The sequence below is a fragment of the Canis aureus genome, chromosome 7 (assembly GCF_053574225.1).
Source record: "Canis aureus isolate CA01 chromosome 7, VMU_Caureus_v.1.0, whole genome shotgun sequence".
In the NCBI taxonomy this organism is placed as follows: Eukaryota; Metazoa; Chordata; class Mammalia; order Carnivora; family Canidae; genus Canis; species Canis aureus.
In genome coordinates, this window is record NC_135617.1 from 58,157,708 (window position 1) to 58,179,726 (window position 22,019).

Sequence of the window (22,019 nt, forward strand, 5' to 3'; positions counted from 1 at the left end):
CTGATTTCAATTCTTTTGTATAAATACCCAGAAGTGGAATTGCTCAATCAGATGGTGGTTCTATTGCTTTATTTTCCGAGGAACCTCCATACTGTTTCCTATAGTGGCTGTGCCATTGTGCATTCCCACTAGTTTTTCCAATTTTTCCAAATCTTTGCCAACATTTGTTGTCTTTTATTTATTTATTTGATTTTGATAATACCTATCCTGACTGGCATGAGGCAATATTTCAACTGTAGTTTTGATTTCCCTGATGCTTAGTGGCCTAAATTGTTTTTTCATATACCTGTTGGCCATTTATGTATCTTCTTTGGAGAAATGTCTATTTGAGTCCTTAGATCATTTTTTAACTGAGTTATTAGGTTTTATTTTGTTGTTTTGGGGTTTGTTTGTTTGCTTGCTTTTGAGTCATAGGAGTTCCTTAACTCTTTATCCTATATATAGATAAGGAGATTAACCTATCCTCTAAATGGTTTGCGAATATTTTCTCCCATTATGCAGATTGCTTTTTCACTCTGTTGATAGTTTCTTTTACTGTGCAGAAGACTTAGTTTGGTACAGTCCTGCTTGCTTATTTTTGTTTGTGTTGCCTGTGCTTTGGATGTCATATCTATGAAAACATTGCCAATGCAGTGTCATGAAGCTTTCCACTATATTTTCTTCTAGGGTTTTTGCTGTTTCAAATCTTATGTTTTAAGTCCTTAATCCATTTTGAGTTATTTTTTGTGTATGGTGTAAGGTAAGGTTTTAATTTCATTCCTTTGTATGTGGATATCCAGTTTTCCCAACACCGTTTGTTGAAGAGATTGTCCTTCCCTCATTGTGTACTGTTAGTACCCTTGTTGAATATCAGCTGACACCATATGTGTGGATTCATTTCCGAGCTTTCTATTCTCTATGTCCATTGATCTATATGTCTGTCTCAATGCCAGTACCATACTCTTCTGATTACTGTAGCTTTGTAATATATTTTTAAATCAGGAAGTATGATGTTCTTGTTTCTCAACGTTGATTTGGCTATTTGGGTCTTTTGTGGTTCTATATGAATTTTAGTATTGTTTTCTTACTATTTCTGTAAAAAAAAAATCCATTGGGATTTTGGTAAGGATTGCATTGAATCTGTAGATTGCTTTGGATAGTATGGACCCTCTGCAATACGGATGAACCTTGAGGACATGATGCTAAGTGTAATAAACCAGTCACAGAAAGACAAATATTGCATGATTCCACTTATATGAGGGATCTAAAATCACAAAATTCATAGAACCTAAGAGTAGAAGGGTAGTTGCCAGGGACTAAGGAGAGGGGAAAATGTTATAAAATTATAGTTAAACAAGATGAACATGCTTTAGAGATCCACTATACAACACTGTACCTATAGTCAATAAAAATCTATTATAGTCTTAAAAATCTGTTGAGAGGGTAAATCTCTTGGGGTGCCTGGGTGGCTCGGTCATTAAAGCAACTACGTTCGGCTCAGGTTGTGATCCTGGGGTCCTGGGATTGAGCCCCTTGCTCAGCGGGGAGCCTGCTTCTCTCTCTTCCTCTGCCCGCCCCCCCGTTTGTGCACATACTCTCTCTCTCTCAAATAAATAAATAAAATCTTTTAAAAAAGAGGATAGATCTCTTGTTAAATGTTCTAACCACAATAAAATATAGTAAAATAAAATAAAAACTAAAAAAGAAGAAGAATTTAGACTTTGGTCTCAGATCCATGTTTGAATCTCATGCTACTAGTAACTGTGTATCTTGTAGAAACCTCAGTTTTTAATCTATTGGAACCCTACTTGTTTCCTGAAAAAGTTAAACAGGCGGTTACCATTTGACCCAGCAAATACTTACTCCTAGGTATATAGATTACCTAAAAGACTTGAAAATAGATCTCAAAAAAATATATGTACACATATATTCATGGTGGTACTACTTACACTAGCCAAAAGGTAGAAACAATCCAAATGTCCATCAGTGGATGAACAAATAAATTGTGGTCCGTCACTCATTGGAATGTTATTAAACCATAAAAAGGGATGAAGCACTGGTGTGTGCTACAACACAGATGAAGCTGAAAATGTTATGCTAAGTAAAAGAAGCTAGACACAAAAAAGGTCACATATTCTGATTCCATTTCTGTGAAAAGTCCAGAATAGGTAAATCCATAGAAACAGAAAGCATGGATTGGTGGTTTCGTGGTTGCGAGGTTCTGACAAGAGGCAAACATGTAACTGTTTAATCGGTACAGGGTTTCCTTTGGACAATACAAGTGCTTTGGATCTAGGTAGAAGTGGTGATTGCACAGCACTGGGCAGGTACTAAATGCCACTGACTGATCACGTTAGAATGCTTAGTTTCATATTATATGAATATCACCTCAAAAGAATGAGAGAGAGGGGTACCTTTGGCTCAGGTCATGATCTCCAGGTCCTGAGATCAAGCCCTGCATCAGGTTTCCTGCTCAGCAGGGAGTCTGCTTCTTTCTTTCTCTCTCTCTCTCTTTTTCTCTCCTTCTGCACCTCCCCACTGCTTGTTCTCTCTCTCTCCAATAAATAAATAAAATCTTAAAAAAAAAAAAAAAAACGAGAGAGAGAGAGAGAGAGAGAGAGAGGAAAGGAGGAAAAACAGGAGGGAATAAGGAGTCCAGAGACCAGCAGCATCAGCCTCACTTGAGAACTTGTGCAGATTCTCCAGCCCCACCCCTGCTCTGCTGAATCAGAAACTCCAGGAGCCGGGCTCTACCGTCTGTGCTCTCGTAAGCTGTCCAAGTAATTATGCACGCTAAAAGTTGATATCCACTGTTTTAAGGATGAGATAAGATAACTGAGCATATGGTGTATGCTAAGTAGCGATTATTATTATAGCCTGGTTCATTGGTTCATTTGTCACAGGCCCAAAATGAGACTCTGCATCTTCCTGTACCCACACGGCACATCTGAGGCCCTGATGAATACTGTGTCTCCATTTCTCTTTGAAAGGTTCAGACTCCAGAGACAGACGGTGACAAGCTACATTTGGCTCCACCACAGCCCGCCAAACAATTCCTCATCTCACCCCCGGCATCTCCTCCCGTCGGCTGGCAGCCCATCAGTGATGCCACCCCAGTGCTCAACTATGACCTCCTCTATGCCGTGGCCAAACTAGGACCAGGTATGCTCTGTGACCCCTTTGGAAAATAAACACTGTCAGCCGCTCAGAAAAGCCAAATGAGATTAACAACCTTGAAATCCGAGGCCCATGGTAACATGGGCATTTCTAATGGGTTTATTGCAACGTGTGGACAGCCAGAGGGCTGACGGATGCGAAGGCAGCATCAGACTTTGTCCCAGTTTAACAGCAGTGTCTATCCATGCAGCTTCTGCATTGCAGTGCAGATGCTTTGAGGCTGAAAAGAGCTACCTAATTTGTATGAGATTCCTCTCTATACCATAAGGAGTTGTGGCATATTTGGTATGTTCTGGTATACTCTGGTTTTCTCAGAATAGACAAAATAAGCTCCACCAGCTAGCATGAGGCTACTCTGTTGCCATAGGAAAGCCCCAGAAGCCTCTGAAACAAGATAATCTTACTGCCAAGGTGAAGACTCTAGGTCTCCAAGAAGCCTGTCACAGTAGCCTCTACCTTAAAGAAAATCTTATGGTCACTTCCTTCCACTGTTGGTATATGTGGCTCAGACTCTCTCTCATTTTCAGGGCAGTATGGTATTCCACTGGCCAAATATACCATCACACTTTATTCATCCAATTTTCAGACTTGGACATTTCAACTTTTCATTTCCTTGCCATTCCAATCAAAGCTACAGTTAACATCCTTGTATATATCTCCTATGCACTGATCCAAAATTTCTTTACATTTTATACGTAGAACGGACATCATCCTTACTTTTAGCAGACATTGCCACCCCTCTGGGAAAATGCTCCCAAGTATTGTGATGGGTGAGGTGAAATGGGGTCACCTATGTCAAGGGGTTTTAAAATGGAGCGAAAGGCTCATTAAGAAGATGGGACTTCGGCACATCCTTACCCAGTAGGACCATGAACTTTTGATCTGGGATCAACCATATATGATATTCCAAGAATGCAGGCTGCAACTTTCTATAGTAAGAGATTTTGCTTAGTAACAACCTTAGCAACCAGTCATATTCAGCCAAGATATTTTTCCACCAGCACCCATCAAAATTCTTCATAAACAACGTGTACAAGCATTCCCTTTTGTCTTTAAAAATGTTTGATTTTTATTCCCTGGGGTGAGGGGCACTATTTGATTTGCTGCCCACATCTGGGTTCCCCAAGCTGCAATCCTGAGACCCCAAAGAAATCCTTTTGTTTTTTATTGGCTCAGCCTCCTTTTTCAGTTGACAGTATTTTTCCTATATTATAGCAGGAGGGGAAATGGTGGGAAGTGCAGGGGCTGAAGCTAGATGCAGCTGAGGTTTTAAGCACTGTGGATCCAGGGGTAAATAATGCCCTTTGTGTCTGCTCTCTACTAATTGTTCTCCTGGTGTGAGAAGAGGTTTTTAAAATATAATCCCAGTGCCCTGACTATACCCTAACCCTAAGAGATTCTGATTTAATTGATTCAGGTCAAGTTCAGGCATTAGTATTTTTTAAAAGCTCCCCAGAACTCTGAAGAACCATTGGTAGCAAAGTGACAAAGAGCAGCAATGATTAACTTATAATGAGTTCTTACCAGTATTTCTTAGTGTGCTCAGGAAGACACTTGGACCAGAATCACCCACCCTGGAGTCTGCAGTTTCAATCACCACACATGATGATTCTTACATACACAGAAATTTGAGGACCCTGGTTATTAGGGTGACCACCCATGGCAACCAGTCTTGAGTGAACCACTGTTTTCCACTGTTCTGGTTCACCCAGGACTGAGGGCTTCCTGAGAACTTTTAGTGCTAAACACAGGAGACAAATAAACAATGAAGATCACCCTAGTGGGTTCTCCGATTAGGATGAGGCTGACTTGAGTAAAAAGCTCTCCCTGCAGAGAATAAATGGCTGTCCCATGTGTGACCTGAAAGTTAAATGATAGCACTCCCAAGAGCAAGCTCCCTGGGGTTCCTTCCTAATTGCCATCGAGGCAGTGGCCGTGGGTTCCACCCTCAGCCATTGTGAGAAGTAGTAGGTGCCTGAGTAAGAGGAGATGAGGAAAGAAGCAATATAAGAGTAAAGAGGTATTTGTGAAATGTTATTTCTTTGAAAGCCTAGTCCACATACAGGAATCCTGAGCCAATGTGTACTTCTTGTACAAAGAGCTACGTCTGTGATATGACTAAATGTAGAGTGCATAAAATAAGTTGGTCTGCCCAAGTCAAGCCTTGTGAAATCATTTCCCACAGTAATTCAGGACACTCCAGAAGCAGGCCAGCACAGCCCCAGATGGAGTGACGGGAGCCAAAGTACTCAAAGCTGCCAGCTTGACTCTCCTGCACGGATACTGACAAGGACACATTTGAACACTTTGTACAGTTGTGTGAATGTCAGGAAGTGGAGCTACAGAGAATCACTAAGGTCTTGGTTGGAGGATGTGTAGGAGTCACTGGCCAATATACATTTTACAGGAGGAGAAACCAAAAGACCCAGACAGGGGAAAAATCACTTGCCAGTGATAGAGCCGGGGCTTCTAAAGGCAGTGCTCTTCCTACCTCATTGTGTATAAGGGACCCCCAGACCAAGTCAGACTTCCTGACCATCAGATCCCAGCTGGCTTCAGGTCCACTCACCTGGAGCTGGTAATCCAGTAAATTCAAATCCTTTTATCCAAAATGGGAAAGAAAATGCATTTGTAGTTAATGTTCACAAAGCTTGATGCAAAGACGAGATAAGGGTGGGTCTCAGATACCCTCACTGGCTAATGGAGCTGAGTCCCAGGTCTGGTAGACATTGCCACGGTCACGTGGGACCCAGGGCCGAGGCAGGCAGAAGGAATGGATGGAGTAGCAGTGAGGTAGGCCTCAGAAGGGATGCTTACAGAGCGTTGCACAGAGGAGGGAGGAAGGAGGGTGAAATGGTCTTAAAGAGGCCGAGGAACAAAGGGAGTTCTTTTGAGAGCCGTGAATAACCTATCAGCAATGTTAAAAATGCAGGCCTTTTAGTTGTGCTGCTAACCTATGAGCCTGGCTTCCCCTTACCCAGTAAACGTGCTCTGAAGTGCTCTGCACTAAACACAGAGAGAGCAATTATTAATATCCCCATTTTACAGATCAGAATGCTAAGCTGTAGAGAGATGAACAAATTTGCCCCAGGTGGCACAGCTGGCAGGTGGCAGAGATTCAAGTGTCAAACCTGGCTCTTCAGACTCCGCCACATGGCAAGATCCCATGGCCTTTGACTTAGGATACTGGTGGCTTCAGTGGACGTGAGACCTAGTCTGCTATGACGCTGGCCAAACATTTATCCTAACCCTGATTGGACAGTTACCTCTCACACCACTCTGACTCTCAGAAAGCCAAACCCAGGTCTGGCAGGCGTGCAAATGAAGGTCTGTGCGCCATGTGTGTAGGAACGAATGCTGAGGGTCTTCTGCTTTTTAAGGGTGAAGGTCTTCTGCTACTGTGTCCCGTAGAACACCTGCAATTCGCGTGTATTCTCTGGGATAGCTTTCCCTCCATTCTTTGCCAGCAATTCAAGCCTGCTTCTCTTTATTTAGTTATCCATTTGTCCTTTTCCTGTGTCCTTGAAGCTTCCTTACCCACACAGATGGATGATTTGTAGCCAACAATTGAGTTGAAAATATCACAGAGGCTATATTAAAAGCCTGGGTCTCTGTGGCTGTTCCAGCCGCAACAGTGAAGAAGCACAGCCACACCCGTGTCCTTCCCATGCCCATCTCGCTCCCCTCCCCACACGGTGCCAAGGCAGAGACTTGCTTCTTCAGTCTCCTCTCATGGCACTTTGCACAAATGCCCATGCACTCCTCTCGTGGTAATTCTCTATTGTTCAACTCACTGTCTTCTCGACCTTTGGTACTCCCAGCACCTGGTAGCACCTTGCGGGTAGTAGATGCTCAATAAATATTGAATGAATGAATGCATGCATGCATGAATGAATGAATATAAGAGTCTTGAGCCTGCCTAGAGATAATTTCTTCACTGGGAAAATTATTGCTTGCTTATGGCTTTAGCCAGACTGAGTCAGGCAACACTAAATTAATGTTTTCTCCAAGTAGAGGACTTTGAGCATTTCCGTTTGGGAGGAAAAAAAAAGATTACGTGAAATTCATTTTTAATCCTTTGGCAGAATCATTTCAGTAAGGAATTATAACTCATTCCATGTTAAGGGGTGGCTGCCTCAGTTCCGGGAGTGCAGAAACCCAGTAAAATAAGAGCAGAGAAAGCAACTCAAAGGAAGGGGGTTTGCTTCGCAGGAGTGACTAATGCCGCTAAATCGGGATTGCTGAGTGACTGAGAAGATATGTGGGAATGGAAAAGTAATGAGCAAAGTTAGTCCGAAGAAAGAGCATCATGGGGCAGGGATCCAGAGCAAGACAGGGCTCAGGCTGAGTGAGGATCACCTCTGCAAAGCAGTTGGCTCACGGCTACGCTAACGTGTCCAGCCCTAAAGGGCAAGGATGTGCATTACTAAGACACTTTCATGGAGGCTCCAACAAGCAGGAGCAAAACAGGGCTCCCTTTCTTTAGGAAAGGAACACTGATGACCCTCTTCCAGACAGGAGCAGCTGGTGCTCCCTGGAACTTCTGGAGAGGCTCTGAAATAAGCACAGAGAGCACAGTTACAGTGGAGCCATGATCAAACCCAAGCCTGTAGAATTCCTTGCAAATCCTTAACAGGTTGTTGTAACACCTCTGAGGACACAGGGACCACCCCCCTAACCCTGCAGGAGCAAGTCTGCTTCTACTGATTGCAGTGAGAACAAGTTTATACCCAGGAAAATGGGAGAGGTACAATTTCAAACATTCTTCACTATGTCCCCATGACTGTATGCTCTGTTCTTGATCCAAAGTAAGTCAAATAGATAAAATTAGGGGGAAATTTTTTTTAAAGATTTATTTATTTATTTATTCACGATAGATACAGAGAGAGAGAGAGAGAGAGAGAGAGAGAGAGACAGGAGGAGCGAGAAGCAGGCTCCATGCTGGGAGCCCGACGCGGGACCCGATCCCGGGACTCCAGGATTACACGCCGGGCCAAAGGCAGGCGCTAAACCACTGAGCCACCCAGGGATCCCCAGGGGGAAAATTTCTAAACAGGAACAACGGTTAAAACATATATAGGGCTTACAGTGTGCCAGGCAGTGTTCTAGATACCTTACTATATTACCTTCTCGAGTGCTCACAGTGAATCTTTGAGACAAGAATTACTATTCTCCTCATATATGCAGCTGAGGCCTGTGAGGCACAGAGTGGTTAAGTAACTTGCCCAAGGATGCACAGCTGCTAAGTTAAAATAGGCTCCTCTACCACTGGCAAGAAGCAGAAAGAACTGATGGAGCCGGCACCCGGAGAGTGGAGAGTTTGGGCAGCCAGAGAGATCTCTGGAATCGCAAAATTAATTTCTGTAGAAGAAATTCAAGATTGATGTGAAAGGAAATTTTTAAAATGTTAAAATGCAAAGCAACCTACACACTGTGTTCCTCCACCTTTTATTCCTGTGCTTACTGGCACTGCCCTAAAACACAGGCACCGCGTCAGGCTTTACGACCCATTCGGTGCTTCTCTCAACCGCCTTGTGGGACCGCCGGGATCAGAGTCTGCCTTCTGCTCTTTAAAGGACAGTTACCAGCTCTATAAAACGGAGGCCTTCCACATTGACATTCTTCTCCTGGAGAATTTAAGGAAGCCAGTCATCTCCCCATCATCTAGACAAAACAAGATGGGCTTTGACCAAGTGGAGGATGAATCAAATATTTATTTTGGTTTATTTTATAGCTATTATCCCTGACTCCCAAAAGAGGATGGTGCTGTTCTTTTCAGATATAAAGCAAAATAGGAAGAACAAAAACCCAGCCCAGCAAGACAGCTTACCTATACCAATCAGCAAAAATGGAAACACAAAGATGTTACGATGTACTAAATGGGTGGTAAATCAGAGGTGGGGTGTGAAATGCCAGCCTTTATTCTGCTCTCTAGGATGGCTCTGGAAGGTCATGTTCATTGTCACTGAAAATGCCTGCAGGGAATGATATGAAAAGTCATTGTCGATCCCTTTTTTTTCCCTCCTGCTATTTTTAGCTCTTGTTAGGGAGATCAATTTTAATTTTAGTTAACTGCAGAGGAGGGCTTAAAATGGTGCCCAAGTTTCAAGTTGGGAACATCTGCTATATTTAGCCTTTTTTTTTCCCCAAATTCTTCTCCATCAAAACATGCCATAGTAGAGCAGTTTTGCTGGTTTGCTGCCTAGCGTACAGCAGTTCCTCCTCATGGAAAATATATTTCATTAATTCATGTAACTTACAAGGAAGAAACAGTTTCTATTCCAGGCTCATTGATTCAAAGGTAGAGAAAATTCCATTTTTTAAATATAGACGAACACCTATATTTTGGGTGCGTGTGGTATGACTATTATATAAGCTTCAGTTCTTGTTCAACAACTGATGTTTTCTGATCGCAAATATAAAAAGCAAATACAACAGTCAGGCTCCAGTGTTCCCGTTTGCGTGATCTCTTCCATCATTCCCCATCCGAAGCATGTAGATTTGTGATCCCAGACCACATGCTCAGAATTTTCCATCTCCTTTTGAAGAATTTTCTGTGGAGGGGTACCTGGGTTGGCTGTTTGGTTGGCTGGTTAAGAGTCTGACTCTTGATCTCAGCTCAACTCTTTGATCTCAGGGTTGTGAGTTCAAGCCCCAAGTGGGGCTCCACCCTGGTTGGGGAGCCTACTTAAAAACAAACAAAAACTGATGATTTAAGAATTTTCCTAGGGAAAAATAAATGTTTAATAAGCGGTTTTTCTCAGCATATACGCCACAATTATTTTTAATCACTGTTGAGTAGCGATATAAAATACTTCTTTCTTCTCTCATAGGTAAAATATGCACGTGATAGAATAATAGAAAAGACACATGACCATGCCCAGAGCTATGCCCTTAGCCAGGCCCCTACTATCGGGAGAGGTCAAATAGGATGGTCATTTCCAGAGAGGAAAACCTCACGCCTCTCTGACCAAGCAGGTCTCTCTCTCTGTCCTTATGTTGCTACTATTCTGGCCCCTTCTGGATGAACACCACCTCACAGGCTTCAGAGAGCTCCTTTTTTCCATCTCCCTTCAGGGTTTCTCTAGTCTCCCTTGTCCACACATTCCCTGTAGGGTTCCACTTCTTTGTCTCAGACATGAATTCAGGTTTCCAGGCAATCGGTTGTCCCCGTGAAGAACTTTAGGTCTTAAGTGACTGCGGAAGAAATAAAGATCCATGGCCCCCCTCATCCAGTCTTAGAGGGATACCCCCAAAAGGCAAACAAACTTTCTTTTACTGAAATAGAACACCTCTTATAACAAAACCATAGAAGCATTCTGTTTCCTTCTCCCTCTCTTCCATGCCCCCATCTCTCCCTCCCCTCCATTCTACCAAGGGCTCTTCTGTTTTCCTCTTTTGATGTGGGTCGGGACTGAGGATGGGAGGTAAGGAGGAAGAACCCTCATCATTTATATGGCTAATAGTTTCCTGACATGAGCTCATATTAGACCTGCTGAGGCAGAGAAGCCTGTGTGCCGCCACCTTCATGTTTTTCCTGCACCACACCAACCATAATTGTCAACGGCAGAGGCAATATGGTGGTCATGCTTTGGCCTCAGCATACCTCAGTTGGAGTCCTAGCTCCACTTGTTGGAGGTGACCTTCAGCAATTTACTTCACTTCTCTGCACCTCTTTTTTTTGAAAGGATGATTTCTAACATTTTGCAATGTCATGGTTAATATACTTGAGGTACCCAGCCCAGTGCCTGGCACATAGGAACTACCAAATCCATGGTGGGTGCTATGCTCATTCTGCTCTGAGCAGTATTGTTTAGCAGGACATCCTCTAAGAGATGTTTCCTGAGCCAGTATATGCATTAAGGTATGGAAAGCACTTGGAATAGTGTCTACCAGCCAGCAAGAACAATATGTCTGTCCTTTGTGGCACTGCTGGTCGCTATTTACGTGAGCTCATTCTCTGAACTTTACATGGGCTTGGGGTGGTCTCTGCCTTGCCTCATATGCTTTACCCCCCAAGCTTAGACAGCATTCTTTCACAGGAGCAGCTGTTCCAAGATGGACAAGGGACAGAGTTGCCATTCAGTGATTTGACCCCATCCTCAAGACCACCCACAGCACTGTTCAAAATGAAATATGATGAGCTCCTGGAAACACAAAGGCATTGGAGAGAAACAATTTGCAAAGGACATCTCTCTCTCTGGAATGTTTCTTCCTCCCTAGAATATTGGTTTTAATTGAGAATCCTCTTTCCACTTCTACTTAGGAAATCAGTTCTTTCTCCACTCCCAGATTGACCTTGTGAATAGACAGTTGTGATTTTACAAGTCTCCAGTAAGCCCTTCTGCCCTGGGTTACCTCCTCTTTTATTTTGTAGCTGTTGGTGAGGCTCTAAAATGAAGAAAGATATTTCTCTTACTGTACGATGATTACTAAAACTCGGGATGTGAGTTTGAATCCAGAACCATCTTTTTTTGGCAGTGTGACCTGGATAAACTTTCTTAATCCCTCTGTGCCTCCTCAACAGTAAAATCATATTGTTGCGGGATTCACATGAGCTAACCCATATGAATCTATATGTCCAACGCAGGACTCAGTGAATGCTCAGTTTGTGTTACCTATTTTTTGTCACTTGATTTTTAAACCACATCTTAGTCTTTTATTAAAATGTAAGTGTGTCTGCATTAAGCTCTTAGCTCAATGTTTCTCAGTGTGAAAGCTGTGATATTTTGGAACTGACAGTCCTACACATTGCAGTCCATTTAGCATCTTTGAGCATCACCTACTAAATGCCAGTATCCACACGCAATGCAGTCCCTGTGAAAATCAAAAAATTAAAATTAAAAAAGAAGTCCCTATTGCATTCCCAGACACCACTGGGAACTCAGCACCCTTGTTTGAGAACATACTAATTACACTTTTGCACTGTTTATCAGGTGGTTCTCAAATGCAGGAAAAACACAGAGGCAAGGAGTTCCTAGAAGAGGTCAGAGGTACCAGCGTGAAGTAGACAGAAGAGGGTTAGAGGGGGGAGCAGTCCACTGAATTGTCACCAGCTCCCCTCCCCCTTACAGATGCACACACACGCACACTCTTTCCTTACCTTTGAAACCATAGTGGAAGACGAGATTGCTGGTAGAAACCTAAAAATACTGTTAAATCATGCATTGGGGGGGAGTGGTACAGCTTTTGGAAACTTCCTGATGTTTTCCACTAGAACTCCTCCTCCTCTTGGGGAATACTTTTGGCCTGAAAGCAAACCAGCATTAGCTCTGCCAGGATTGAGAGAGGGTTAAAAGACATGGTGACTTCAGACACGAGCCAGTATCTGGGAGGAAGAAAGGAAGTGCAGATCACTGCACCCCTGCTTCCTGCAGGTGGCCCCCATCTCTGTCCTCTGAGAGCTACATCGGTGCCAGGCCCCTCGGTCTCTGTGGTTGACAATGACGTGATAGAGTGGGGCTTGGCAGCCTTGTTTGCCTTCCCTACCCTGCCACGTTTAAGTCCTAAACCTAGTACATGAAAGGAAAGGAAATCTAAGTGTGAGCACCTTTCAAGCACATTTCCAATTCTGTTGAACTCTCCCCTCAGACCCTATTTTCAATCCCACCAATAGGCAACATGCTCAGTAAAACGAACACATTGAAGTTCCATATTACTTGTTCCATAGATCAGATGGATGCTCCCTAATTCCTCTTGAAAGTAGCACATTCACAAGAAAAAAGGGGTCTGCAATGCCTTCTAACTATGAGAAGCCTGAAACTGTTCTATTTTTTTATTTTTTTATTTTTATTTTTTTTTTAATTTTTATTTATTTATGATAGTCACAGAGAGAGAGAGAGAGAGAGAGGCAGAGACTCAGGCAGAGGGAGAAGCAGGCTCCATGCACCGGGAGCCCGATGTGGGATTCGATCCCGGGTCTCCAGGATTGCGCCCTGGGCCAAAGGCAGGCGCCAAACCGCTGCACCACCCAGGGATCCCTGTTCTATTTTTTTAAACTGTTTTAATACTGTACTCTCCCTTCTTCATCTTACTCAAATATAGAGGGCTCTTAATTTAAATCAAAGTTTAGTGTGTGGCACGCAATCCAGCATGGTTCTGTGGTCAAGGGTCCTGTTGGAAATGTTCTTAGCACTTGCCTTCATAAGCCATCATCCACTCTTAAAATTCAGTGCAGATTAATAACGGATGCCTTTTTCCCTATTCGGTTTAGACCTCATTGAGGGTTAGATAGGAATAGGGTAGGAAATGAATAATGCCAAGCAGTGCTGAAGCCGAGGGTGTAGCTGAGTTGAGCTCTATCCAGGGCTTCCCAATGCTGAAATCTGGAGCCAGACAGAGCAGTTCAACTCCCCATGCCTGCTGCAAACGGCCCCATATGGGGTGGGCTCTCCTGCGCTGCTGGCCTTAGTACATGGACAAGAGTGGAGCAGGGCACTGGCCCTTTGCAGGCAGGGATGCCCAAAGATCAAAGTGGAGAAGGAGAGCTGAGCAGTTTCAGTTCTTTTCCCCAGTGCTGTCACTCTGCTTCCATAGGAGAAAGCAGCCCAAAAGAGAGAGAGGTCCCAAGTGGCATGTTAGTAGAGGGAGCTTCATCCACAAGGAAGGAAGGACAGAAGGTGTGGTATCTAGTCCAATGTAGCACTTGAGCAGAGAAAAGAGGATAGGGCACAAGCAATTAATTTCCACTCAGAGTGGCTCTGCTTACTCTGAACAAAAAGAACTTGTATGACCCATAACTTATCAGTTGCCACAAACTGTCCCAAAATGAAGGCCTTGGAACAACAGCAATCATTTATTTTGCTCACACATCTTCTATTTAGGCAGGACTCGGGGACAGCTCATCTCTGCTCCATGTGCATTGCTGGGATAGCTTAGCCAGGGACCTGCAAGTCAACTTTCGAGGTGGCTTACTCACATGCTTGGAGCGTCGGTGTGAATGTTGGCTGAAAGCTCAGACAGGTGGTAGGTCAGGGACCCTGGTTCCTCTTCATGTGAGCCTCTTCATGGGCTGCCTGGACTCCCTTACAACATGGAGGCAAGGTTCTGGACACACGCATCCGGCCAGAGCAAGGTAGAAGTGTGGTGTTTTTGTGACCTAATTCAGAATCCACACTGGTTACTTCTGCCCCAGTGTATTAGTCGAGGCAGTGAGAAAGGCCTGTCCAGATCTGAGGGAAGGGAACACGGTAGGGACAGTCCTCCATCAGAGACTGGTTAGGTATTGAAGAGGAATGTTTAGCAAGAAATAGTATGACCTTCATTGTGAAACACAGCCAATCAGCTGAGACGCTAACTTTCTTACTGAGAATTCACCTTTAATATGAGAGATGATAAAGTTAAAGCCAGAAGGAAACATAGAAGACTTTTTTGCCAGAGTCCAAAGCCACCATAAGAGATGTAAGTGAAATCAATTTATAAGATACAGTCCTTTTCTTGTCATAACTGAATAAGTGTTATCTGTTGAGACGATTCATTGTCAAGGAGACCATGCCTAAAAATAACGACCAATCGGCCAGAACAAAAAAAGGCAAGATACAGGAGGAGTAAATAGTTCCTCTTTAGCAAGAGAACAAGTATTCACTAAGATATAAGTTGCCTTAAGGATGTATTAAAAGTAAAAATCAAACTCCACTCCCTTTCAGCAGTCTCTCTTGTCAAACGTGGGAGTCAAGCCGGGCGGTGCCAGAGAGTGATCGTGAGCATGTTCTCTGAGGTCAGACAGGCCTGAGTTTGAATCCTGGCTCTGCCATTTACATCCTCTGTGATCTCCATTTCCTCCTGCATAAAGTAGACAGGATGCCACCCATAGTACAGAGCTGTTGTCATCATTAAATATCCCATTTACGTACGTGAAGTGCTTAGAGCTGTGTCTGGCATTTAGTAAGGGCTCAGCAGTAGACACTTGATGCCATGTGTAAAGCAGATGGCAGCGTTTCCACGACACCTCCTGTGTCCTGGCGCTGCCGGTACCCTGAAAATGGAGTAAGTACTTGCCTTGACTTGGTTTTCAGCTTAGCTGAAAAGCTAGAACTTACACGAGTTAAACACGAGAAGAGAAATTCACGTGTGAGTACATACCGGACGTTGTACAAGTGTGTCATAAACGACCAAGGCTGGTGCCCTTCATAAATCAGTAACATATTTATTAAGCAATTTTCTGTACCTGAAGCTGCAGCCATCACCAAAAGCACCATTTCAGCAGCGTGGGATATAAGACATCACCAGATGAAACAACTAAGGTATAATATGAAAGGTGATATAATTAGGCATTCTAAACAAGTTTTTCCAAAAATGAAATATATCTCATTTAAACCAGCTTAAGCTTTTCTTTTTCATCGGAACACAAGTATGGAGCAGGTGAGGAGAGAGGAAAGAGATGAACTTACCAATAAGGGGCGGCTGTGGTGAAGACAGTAAGGGTCATTCCATCTTGAGGGTCAGAATTTACGACACTCCCCTGTTCATTGGAACTGGGGGCTTGGCAAGTCACCATTCACCCCTTTTGCTGTTTACAGCAGTGACCCCACTGAGTAGAAGCTTTTTGGTGATTATTCACCTGCTTAATTCTTTAACTGCTTTGTGGTGTGACTAGAGGGGTTCATCATATTGAAAACAGGAGATTATTTTGGGCAGCAGCAATGACCACGACGTCACCTTAAATAATCATGCTGTGCATCTCAGGAGGGCTTTCTGAACTCCCTGGTGAATATTTCTTTATCTTGTGGCATTCAGTGATGTGGTTGTCATATTCCCACTTTGCTGATGAGGAAAACTGAGGCACAGAATGTGATGTATCCCCCTCAGTGTCACATCGCTAGTAAGTGAGGTAAGTGAGTGAGTGAGGGATGAGGTGACATCCCCAAATGGTGTTTTAGGAAACTTATTGTGGCAGGAAGATTAGTTCCTGTGGTGGAGAAATGAGCTGAGAGTCCTCGGGGTGGAAGTAGGTGAACCTGTGAGAGGGAGCCTTACAAGCAGGGGCTAGTGAGGGAGCAAATGGAAAAATGTTCAGAGCAGTATTGAGTAATGCTCAGGAATGGATTAACCACTATGGATGAGTGGCAGAGAAGCTTCTGATGACCAGCTCTACAGATTGGCACCTAGAAAATGGAACCTCCCAGAGAACTGTGATAGCTGGAAAGGAAACCTAGATTGATGGGGAACATAAATAATTCTACTTTGGATATGTGAGTTTGGAGAAGGGTAGGAGATCTTCGGAGAGATTGCCATACAAGGCCGGATGCTGGCTGAGGACATAGCATCTCAGACAGACAGAAATGGAGAGCTCCTGATGTTACAGAGAGAGAATCTTCAGGAAGGAATGGCAGCAACGCAGGCATAAAGCAAACCCTAGCCTCGTGCCTGCTCAACTCTGTGGTCTTGCAGGCCTCTGGGACGGGAGTTCCATCTCCTTGTCAGGGTTCACATAAGGACCACCTAAGGAAGCACTCAAGTCATAGAAGGGTGTCCCTTTCCTTCTCTCCCAAGAGTTTTCTTATTAAGAATCTGAACAGTCTCAGCTCTGCCGTAATATGTGCAAATGTAGCTTTGGAACGTCTCCCGCCCTTAACACATCTCATGATGTTGATTTTTAGAAACCGTGCATAATCACACTGATTATTTTAGAGAGAATTCAAGAAGAGGCCAACTCCTAGCCCATAGCCAAAGGTGGCAGCCTGGTGGAGAACTGCCAGGGGTACCTGGTTGTCTCTCTGAATGTTCCAGAACCACGTCACCTCGTCCACCAGCCCCTGCTCAGAACAAGGGTGTGACCTTCTCCCACCTGAGACCAGGAAGCAGCCCGTAGATCCCTCACTTCCCCCAGACTTGCAGGAATCGGGACCTTGTCACCAAACTGTCTCCATCCATTCGGGAAAAGAGGCTACAGGACATGGCATTCCATTTTGAACAGTGGCCACACCTGCGTCACTTCCAAAGGCCTGAATGACAATTTAACTTCTGGCCATGTGCTAGAGGATTTTGTATTTGCTTGGCTGGGAATTCATTTCACAGGGGTAGGTGGAAAATCCTGCTCAGCATGCTCTCTGGGGGCTTTTGGCCCTCCTTTCTGCTCACAGGTGAAAGGACAGTTTGAATACAGATTTGAGGACTGGGAGTATGAACGGGTGACCCAACACTAGTCCTTTCAAAGAAATGCTACACCAGCCATGCCTAGTGTAGTGTGGCAGGACTGGCCCACCCTGAGCTCCTTGTACCCTGCCAAGCCCAGTTGGTCACCCTGCAGGGTGACAGCATTGACGTCAGGCCTCGTGGTACAGGAATTAGCTGAAGCCGGAAGGGAAAGAGAGGAAAAAAAAAAAAAATTCAATCCAGCAACACTAAAGCAATTTCTTTTTATTTTGTGGGCTCTTAGCAGCTGTTAAGCTTCACTGGATTTTGATAGTAAGAAAGTTTCCAAAAATAGAACAGTGAAATGTCAGAGTTAATGGGATCACAGCAATAAAATATCTCTACTACCGAGCCATCTGACTGTTAGCTCAACGTGCGTGATGTGAAAGTTGCCCCACACAGAACATTGCCCTGGGCTTTCCTGTCCCGTCCTCAGTGGACCCCCAGCACCCCTGGCCTGAAAGGGAAGCGCTCAGGTTTGAATCCGAAAACACAATGCAACTATAGGTATCTCTAAGGGAATGTTCTTTATCCAAGCCAGGACAAACAAATGGCTTAATTAAAGGGCTAGCTTCATTATGTATATTTACCACTATGTAAACCTAGACATAAATAAATATTTATATATTTATATAAACATATATAAAGCTAGTAACTAGCTTCTTGCCAACAATAAGGAAAGAGGCAGGATGTCTGGTCAGCCCCCTGGCTGGGGTCCCTGCTGCCACCCCTTCACCTCCTGGGCCCCACAGGTCTCCACACTCGCTGGGTGATGGATGGCAAGTTGTCTCCCGTCATCCTGAGACTGCCACCACCTCACCCTGCGTCACAACTAGCAGGACACAGCTCAGGACTCTGGCAGGCATTAGTGTTTCTTGAAGAAATGCTTCTCCCAACTGGGAGAACTTCGAAGAAATCCTGTGCGCAGAAAGAAGAATGACCTCATCCTAGGTGTACTCTTTCCTTTCCCTGTCTCCCGTTGGAGAGCATTCCCAAAGGAATGTCCCCTCCCCCAATGCAAAGCATTCCCAAAGGAAAGAGGAATTTCCTTTGGAAACCCTGGAATTTGTCACTGTTTGCTGTGGAACTTCAAGGGGCTTATTTTTCTCCCAAAAGCAAAGATGAGAAGAAGACCACAGAGGAATCGTGCTGCTGGCTGGGGGCAGGGGGTGGCTGCAGCGCTGATGCGGAGTCCTTGCTGCTTTTCCTTTATGCATCCTCAGCATCCCTATCTTCTGTCCTCTACCCGCACCCTTATCACTTACCATGAAATGCAGAACAGTGGGAAGGAGGAGGCGCGTTAGGTGCATGCCAGCGCCCCAGCAGGATCACAGCCTCCTGCCTGCCACACAACCCCGCGTAATACTGGCCGCCCAGAAACACAAGGTAACAAGGGGAGGGCGTGCTGGGTACCAAAGGAGATGTCGCTAAGTCAGAATTTGCAGGGTTGCATCCTCATACCAATAAACTCTTTTTTTTTTTTATTTACTTACTTATTTATATCGGGGGTGGGGCAGAGGGAGAGAGAGAGATGATTTCAAGCAGGCTCCCTGCCCAGCATGGAGCCTGAGGCAGGGCTCAATCTCACCACCCTGAGTGAGATCATGACCTGACCTGAAATCACAATTGGACATTCAACTGAGTGAGCCTGTCAGGTGCACCCCCAGTAAATTCTGTTCTTAACAAGCACTACCAATAAGGTGTCAGGGGTTTGGGAAGCGCTGCTTAAAGATGCCACCAACCAGGTCTGCCCATCGGTGGCCCAGAGCAGAGCCTTTGATGCAAGAGCTGGTTTCATGTCGATTCCTTTTCTTAGCAGCATCTGAAGTGGTCCTTTTACCTCGAGATTTTGATAAAAATGGCAAAATACTTTAAAGGATAATGCTAAGCTGTAAATAGCATTGATAGGTGCACCACAGCCCTAAGTATTGGCCTTAGAATGACTTTGGGGTGGATTGCCATGTCTTAGGTTCCTGCTATCAGTTCCTGCTCCCCAGCAGGGAAACAAAGCGTAGCATGGATGACGCAGGCAGGTGTCTCTTTCCTGGTTCTGCTCCATGTCCCCTGACTTTGTCACTGTCCTCTCCTGAATCCAAAGTGGTCCATTTATGCCAAAGATTTCATACTTGCTGACACAATTCTCTCTACCTACAGTTTCAGCAAATCTAGACTTCAAATTACAGAGTCTTTATGAGCCATATTTCTCTGGCTAATTCTGTCCCTCTTGGATCCTGCCAATATCCAGGGAAATATTGGAGCTGAAACACTCCATTTTTATGAAATATCCCTTGCCCTCACCCAGGAAAGCCTTTGTTCTACACACCAGGATCAGAGGCGGTCCAACCTGTGTTGGACCTCTCTTTCTGGCTCTTAACAGAAAGAGAATACACTTAGCAGCACTTTGCTATATTAGTTGGGTAGGGCTGCCACAAAGCAAAGTACAAAGTAGAGCATTAAAAAACAATATCTTCAAAAAAAAATGTAGGGGCTCCTGGGTGGCTCAGTTGGTTCAGCATCTGACTTTGGCTCAGGTCCTGATCTCAGGGTCTTGGGATCAAGTCCCCTATCTGGCTCCGCACTCAGCATGAAGCCTGCTTCTCTCCCTCCCTCTACCCCCCCCCAGCCCATGCGCTCACACTCCCTCTTTCTCTCTCTCTTTCTCTCATAAATAAATAAATATAAATAAATAAATAAATAAATCTTTTAAAAAAACAAATTTATTGACTCAAGTTCTGCAGTTACAAGTTCAAGACCAAGGTGTCAGCAGGGCCTCGCTCCCCCTGAAGGCACTAGGGAAGGATCTGTTCCAGGCCCCCCCTCCCAGTTTCTGGTAGCTCCTGGTCTTGTGGCAGCAAAACGCCAGTGTTCATACTACAGCATTCTCCCCACATGAGTGCCTTCATCCTAATTCCCCTTTTTATAAGGACACCAGTCATTCTGGATTAGGGTCCCTATTTCCAAATAAGATCACTTTCACAGGTGGTGGAGGTTAGGACTTCCACATCTTTGGAAGAGGGGGCATAATTCAACCCATAACAATAGCTGACTCTGAACACAGCCATCCTTCCCAGCATCACTTAGAAGAGCTTGTCATGATTTTAGCAGTGCTCTCACCCCACACTATCAGCACCTAGAATTTAAACCTATATCTTGTAAGCATTTGCTACTTTCACCAGGGATGCTCCCCCCAGCACCAGAAATGACAGTACCAGCTCCCTTGCCTGTCCAGGAGGGGCACTTTCCACTACAGACTGGGGGAAGGGGAGTAGAAAGAAGAGGCAAGCCTACTGGATTGGGTACTGTCCACCTTTCGTTCTGGAAGGCAGGCAGGTTTTAGTGGAACTCTCAAACGAGGTGAGCCTATGCCACGTAAAAGTTGCTGCGTTGGTAGTGTCAAGGCAAAACTGAACAAACCTTTTTAAAATTTTAAAGGGAAAGGAAAAGAGTTTTATTTGAGCCCAAGTTAGGACAGCTGCCCAGGATACACAATCTTTACAAAGCAGAGAGTGCTCCGGGGAAGGAACATTTGGAGTAGGGTTATATGTGGTTTTTGCATAAAGAGTTACGAATCATCACAACAAAGGGCAACAGACTATCTTATGTTTTTAGTATGTGCAAGGCTGTCTGACTTTAATCTTATGGGAAGCAGGGAGGGGTTTTTTTTTTTTTTGCTGTTGTTTCTCTTATGTTTATATTTGGAATGCTTCTTTTTGGTTTTGTTTGTTTTCTTTCCTCTTCATGCTAATTTTTTAAATTTTTATTTAAATTTAGTTTCCCAACATATAACACCCAGTGCTCATCTCATCGTGTGCCCTCCTTAATGAAGCCGACTTACAATGTGTGCTGGGGCAGAAATACAGCCCATACTTTGACATTTTGCCTAGTCATTTTGACCTTGGTAAATGTTCATGTATAGCCTCCTTGGGAGGCCAGGAGCAGAGCCTCCCCACAAACATTAAAGTTGAAAATGTCCTTTATCAGTAGGTATGAGGATGTGGCTGTTGTAACTGGTAAAAGATTGTGCTGGGTCTTCTGTCCTGGTCTAAGAGGACTTGATCTAGTGAGACCTGGAAAGCCGCTGACCAGGAGGATGTCTGGGAGACATTACTTTGAGATTTTCCCCATTCATGAAGGATGGAGAGCAAAGGGCGGGATGTCAGGAGAAGATTAAGATGAGTATGTGAACAGTTAAGCTGAGAAGTTAAAAGCATGCAGATGGGATGCCTGGGTGGCTCAGCGGTTCAGGGAGTGATCCCATACTCCAGGATCGAGTCTCACATCAGGCTTCCTTCGAGGAGCCTGCTTCTCCCTCTATGTCTCTGCCTCTCTCTGTGTCTCTCATGAATAAATAAAATCTTTAAAAAATAAAATAAATAAAATAAAATAAAATAAATAAAATAAAATAAAATTATAAAAGCATGCAGATGGAGGATGCCCCCTCCTTCTGCCCGACCACCTGGAGGTCTTCTACTTGTCTTTAGACCTAAGTCAATTGTCACCTCCCCTGGGAAGCCTTTCAGGATGACTTTCTCCTTACAATTTGGTACCATAGTCCTTGACATACATTGTCACCCTGGTGCTTCCCATGGTATGTTGCGATACTTCCTGTTTCTGCACGTGGCCACTGGACTGTGCTCTTGTAATACCTCCTGAAGCGAAACAAAGACAGGAAGCCAGTCGCCTAACAGCCATTTGGCTGTAAGATGAGCCAATCTTAAGTTCTTAAGATT

At 44.3% G+C, this 22,019-nt stretch overlaps 1 protein-coding gene across 2 annotated transcripts in view; it reads left to right on the forward strand.

Moving 5' to 3' along the window:
- The window catches only part of RCAN2 (regulator of calcineurin 2), a 260,301-nt gene that overhangs the window by 235,152 nt on the left and 3,130 nt on the right, over positions 1-22,019 (forward strand). For both annotated transcript variants that reach the window (XM_077903782.1, XM_077903783.1), the window contains one exon: positions 2,970-3,141. In XM_077903782.1, the coding sequence (XP_077759908.1) occupies positions 2,970-3,141 (172 nt within the window). The remainder of the gene's footprint in view (positions 1-2,969; positions 3,142-22,019) is intronic.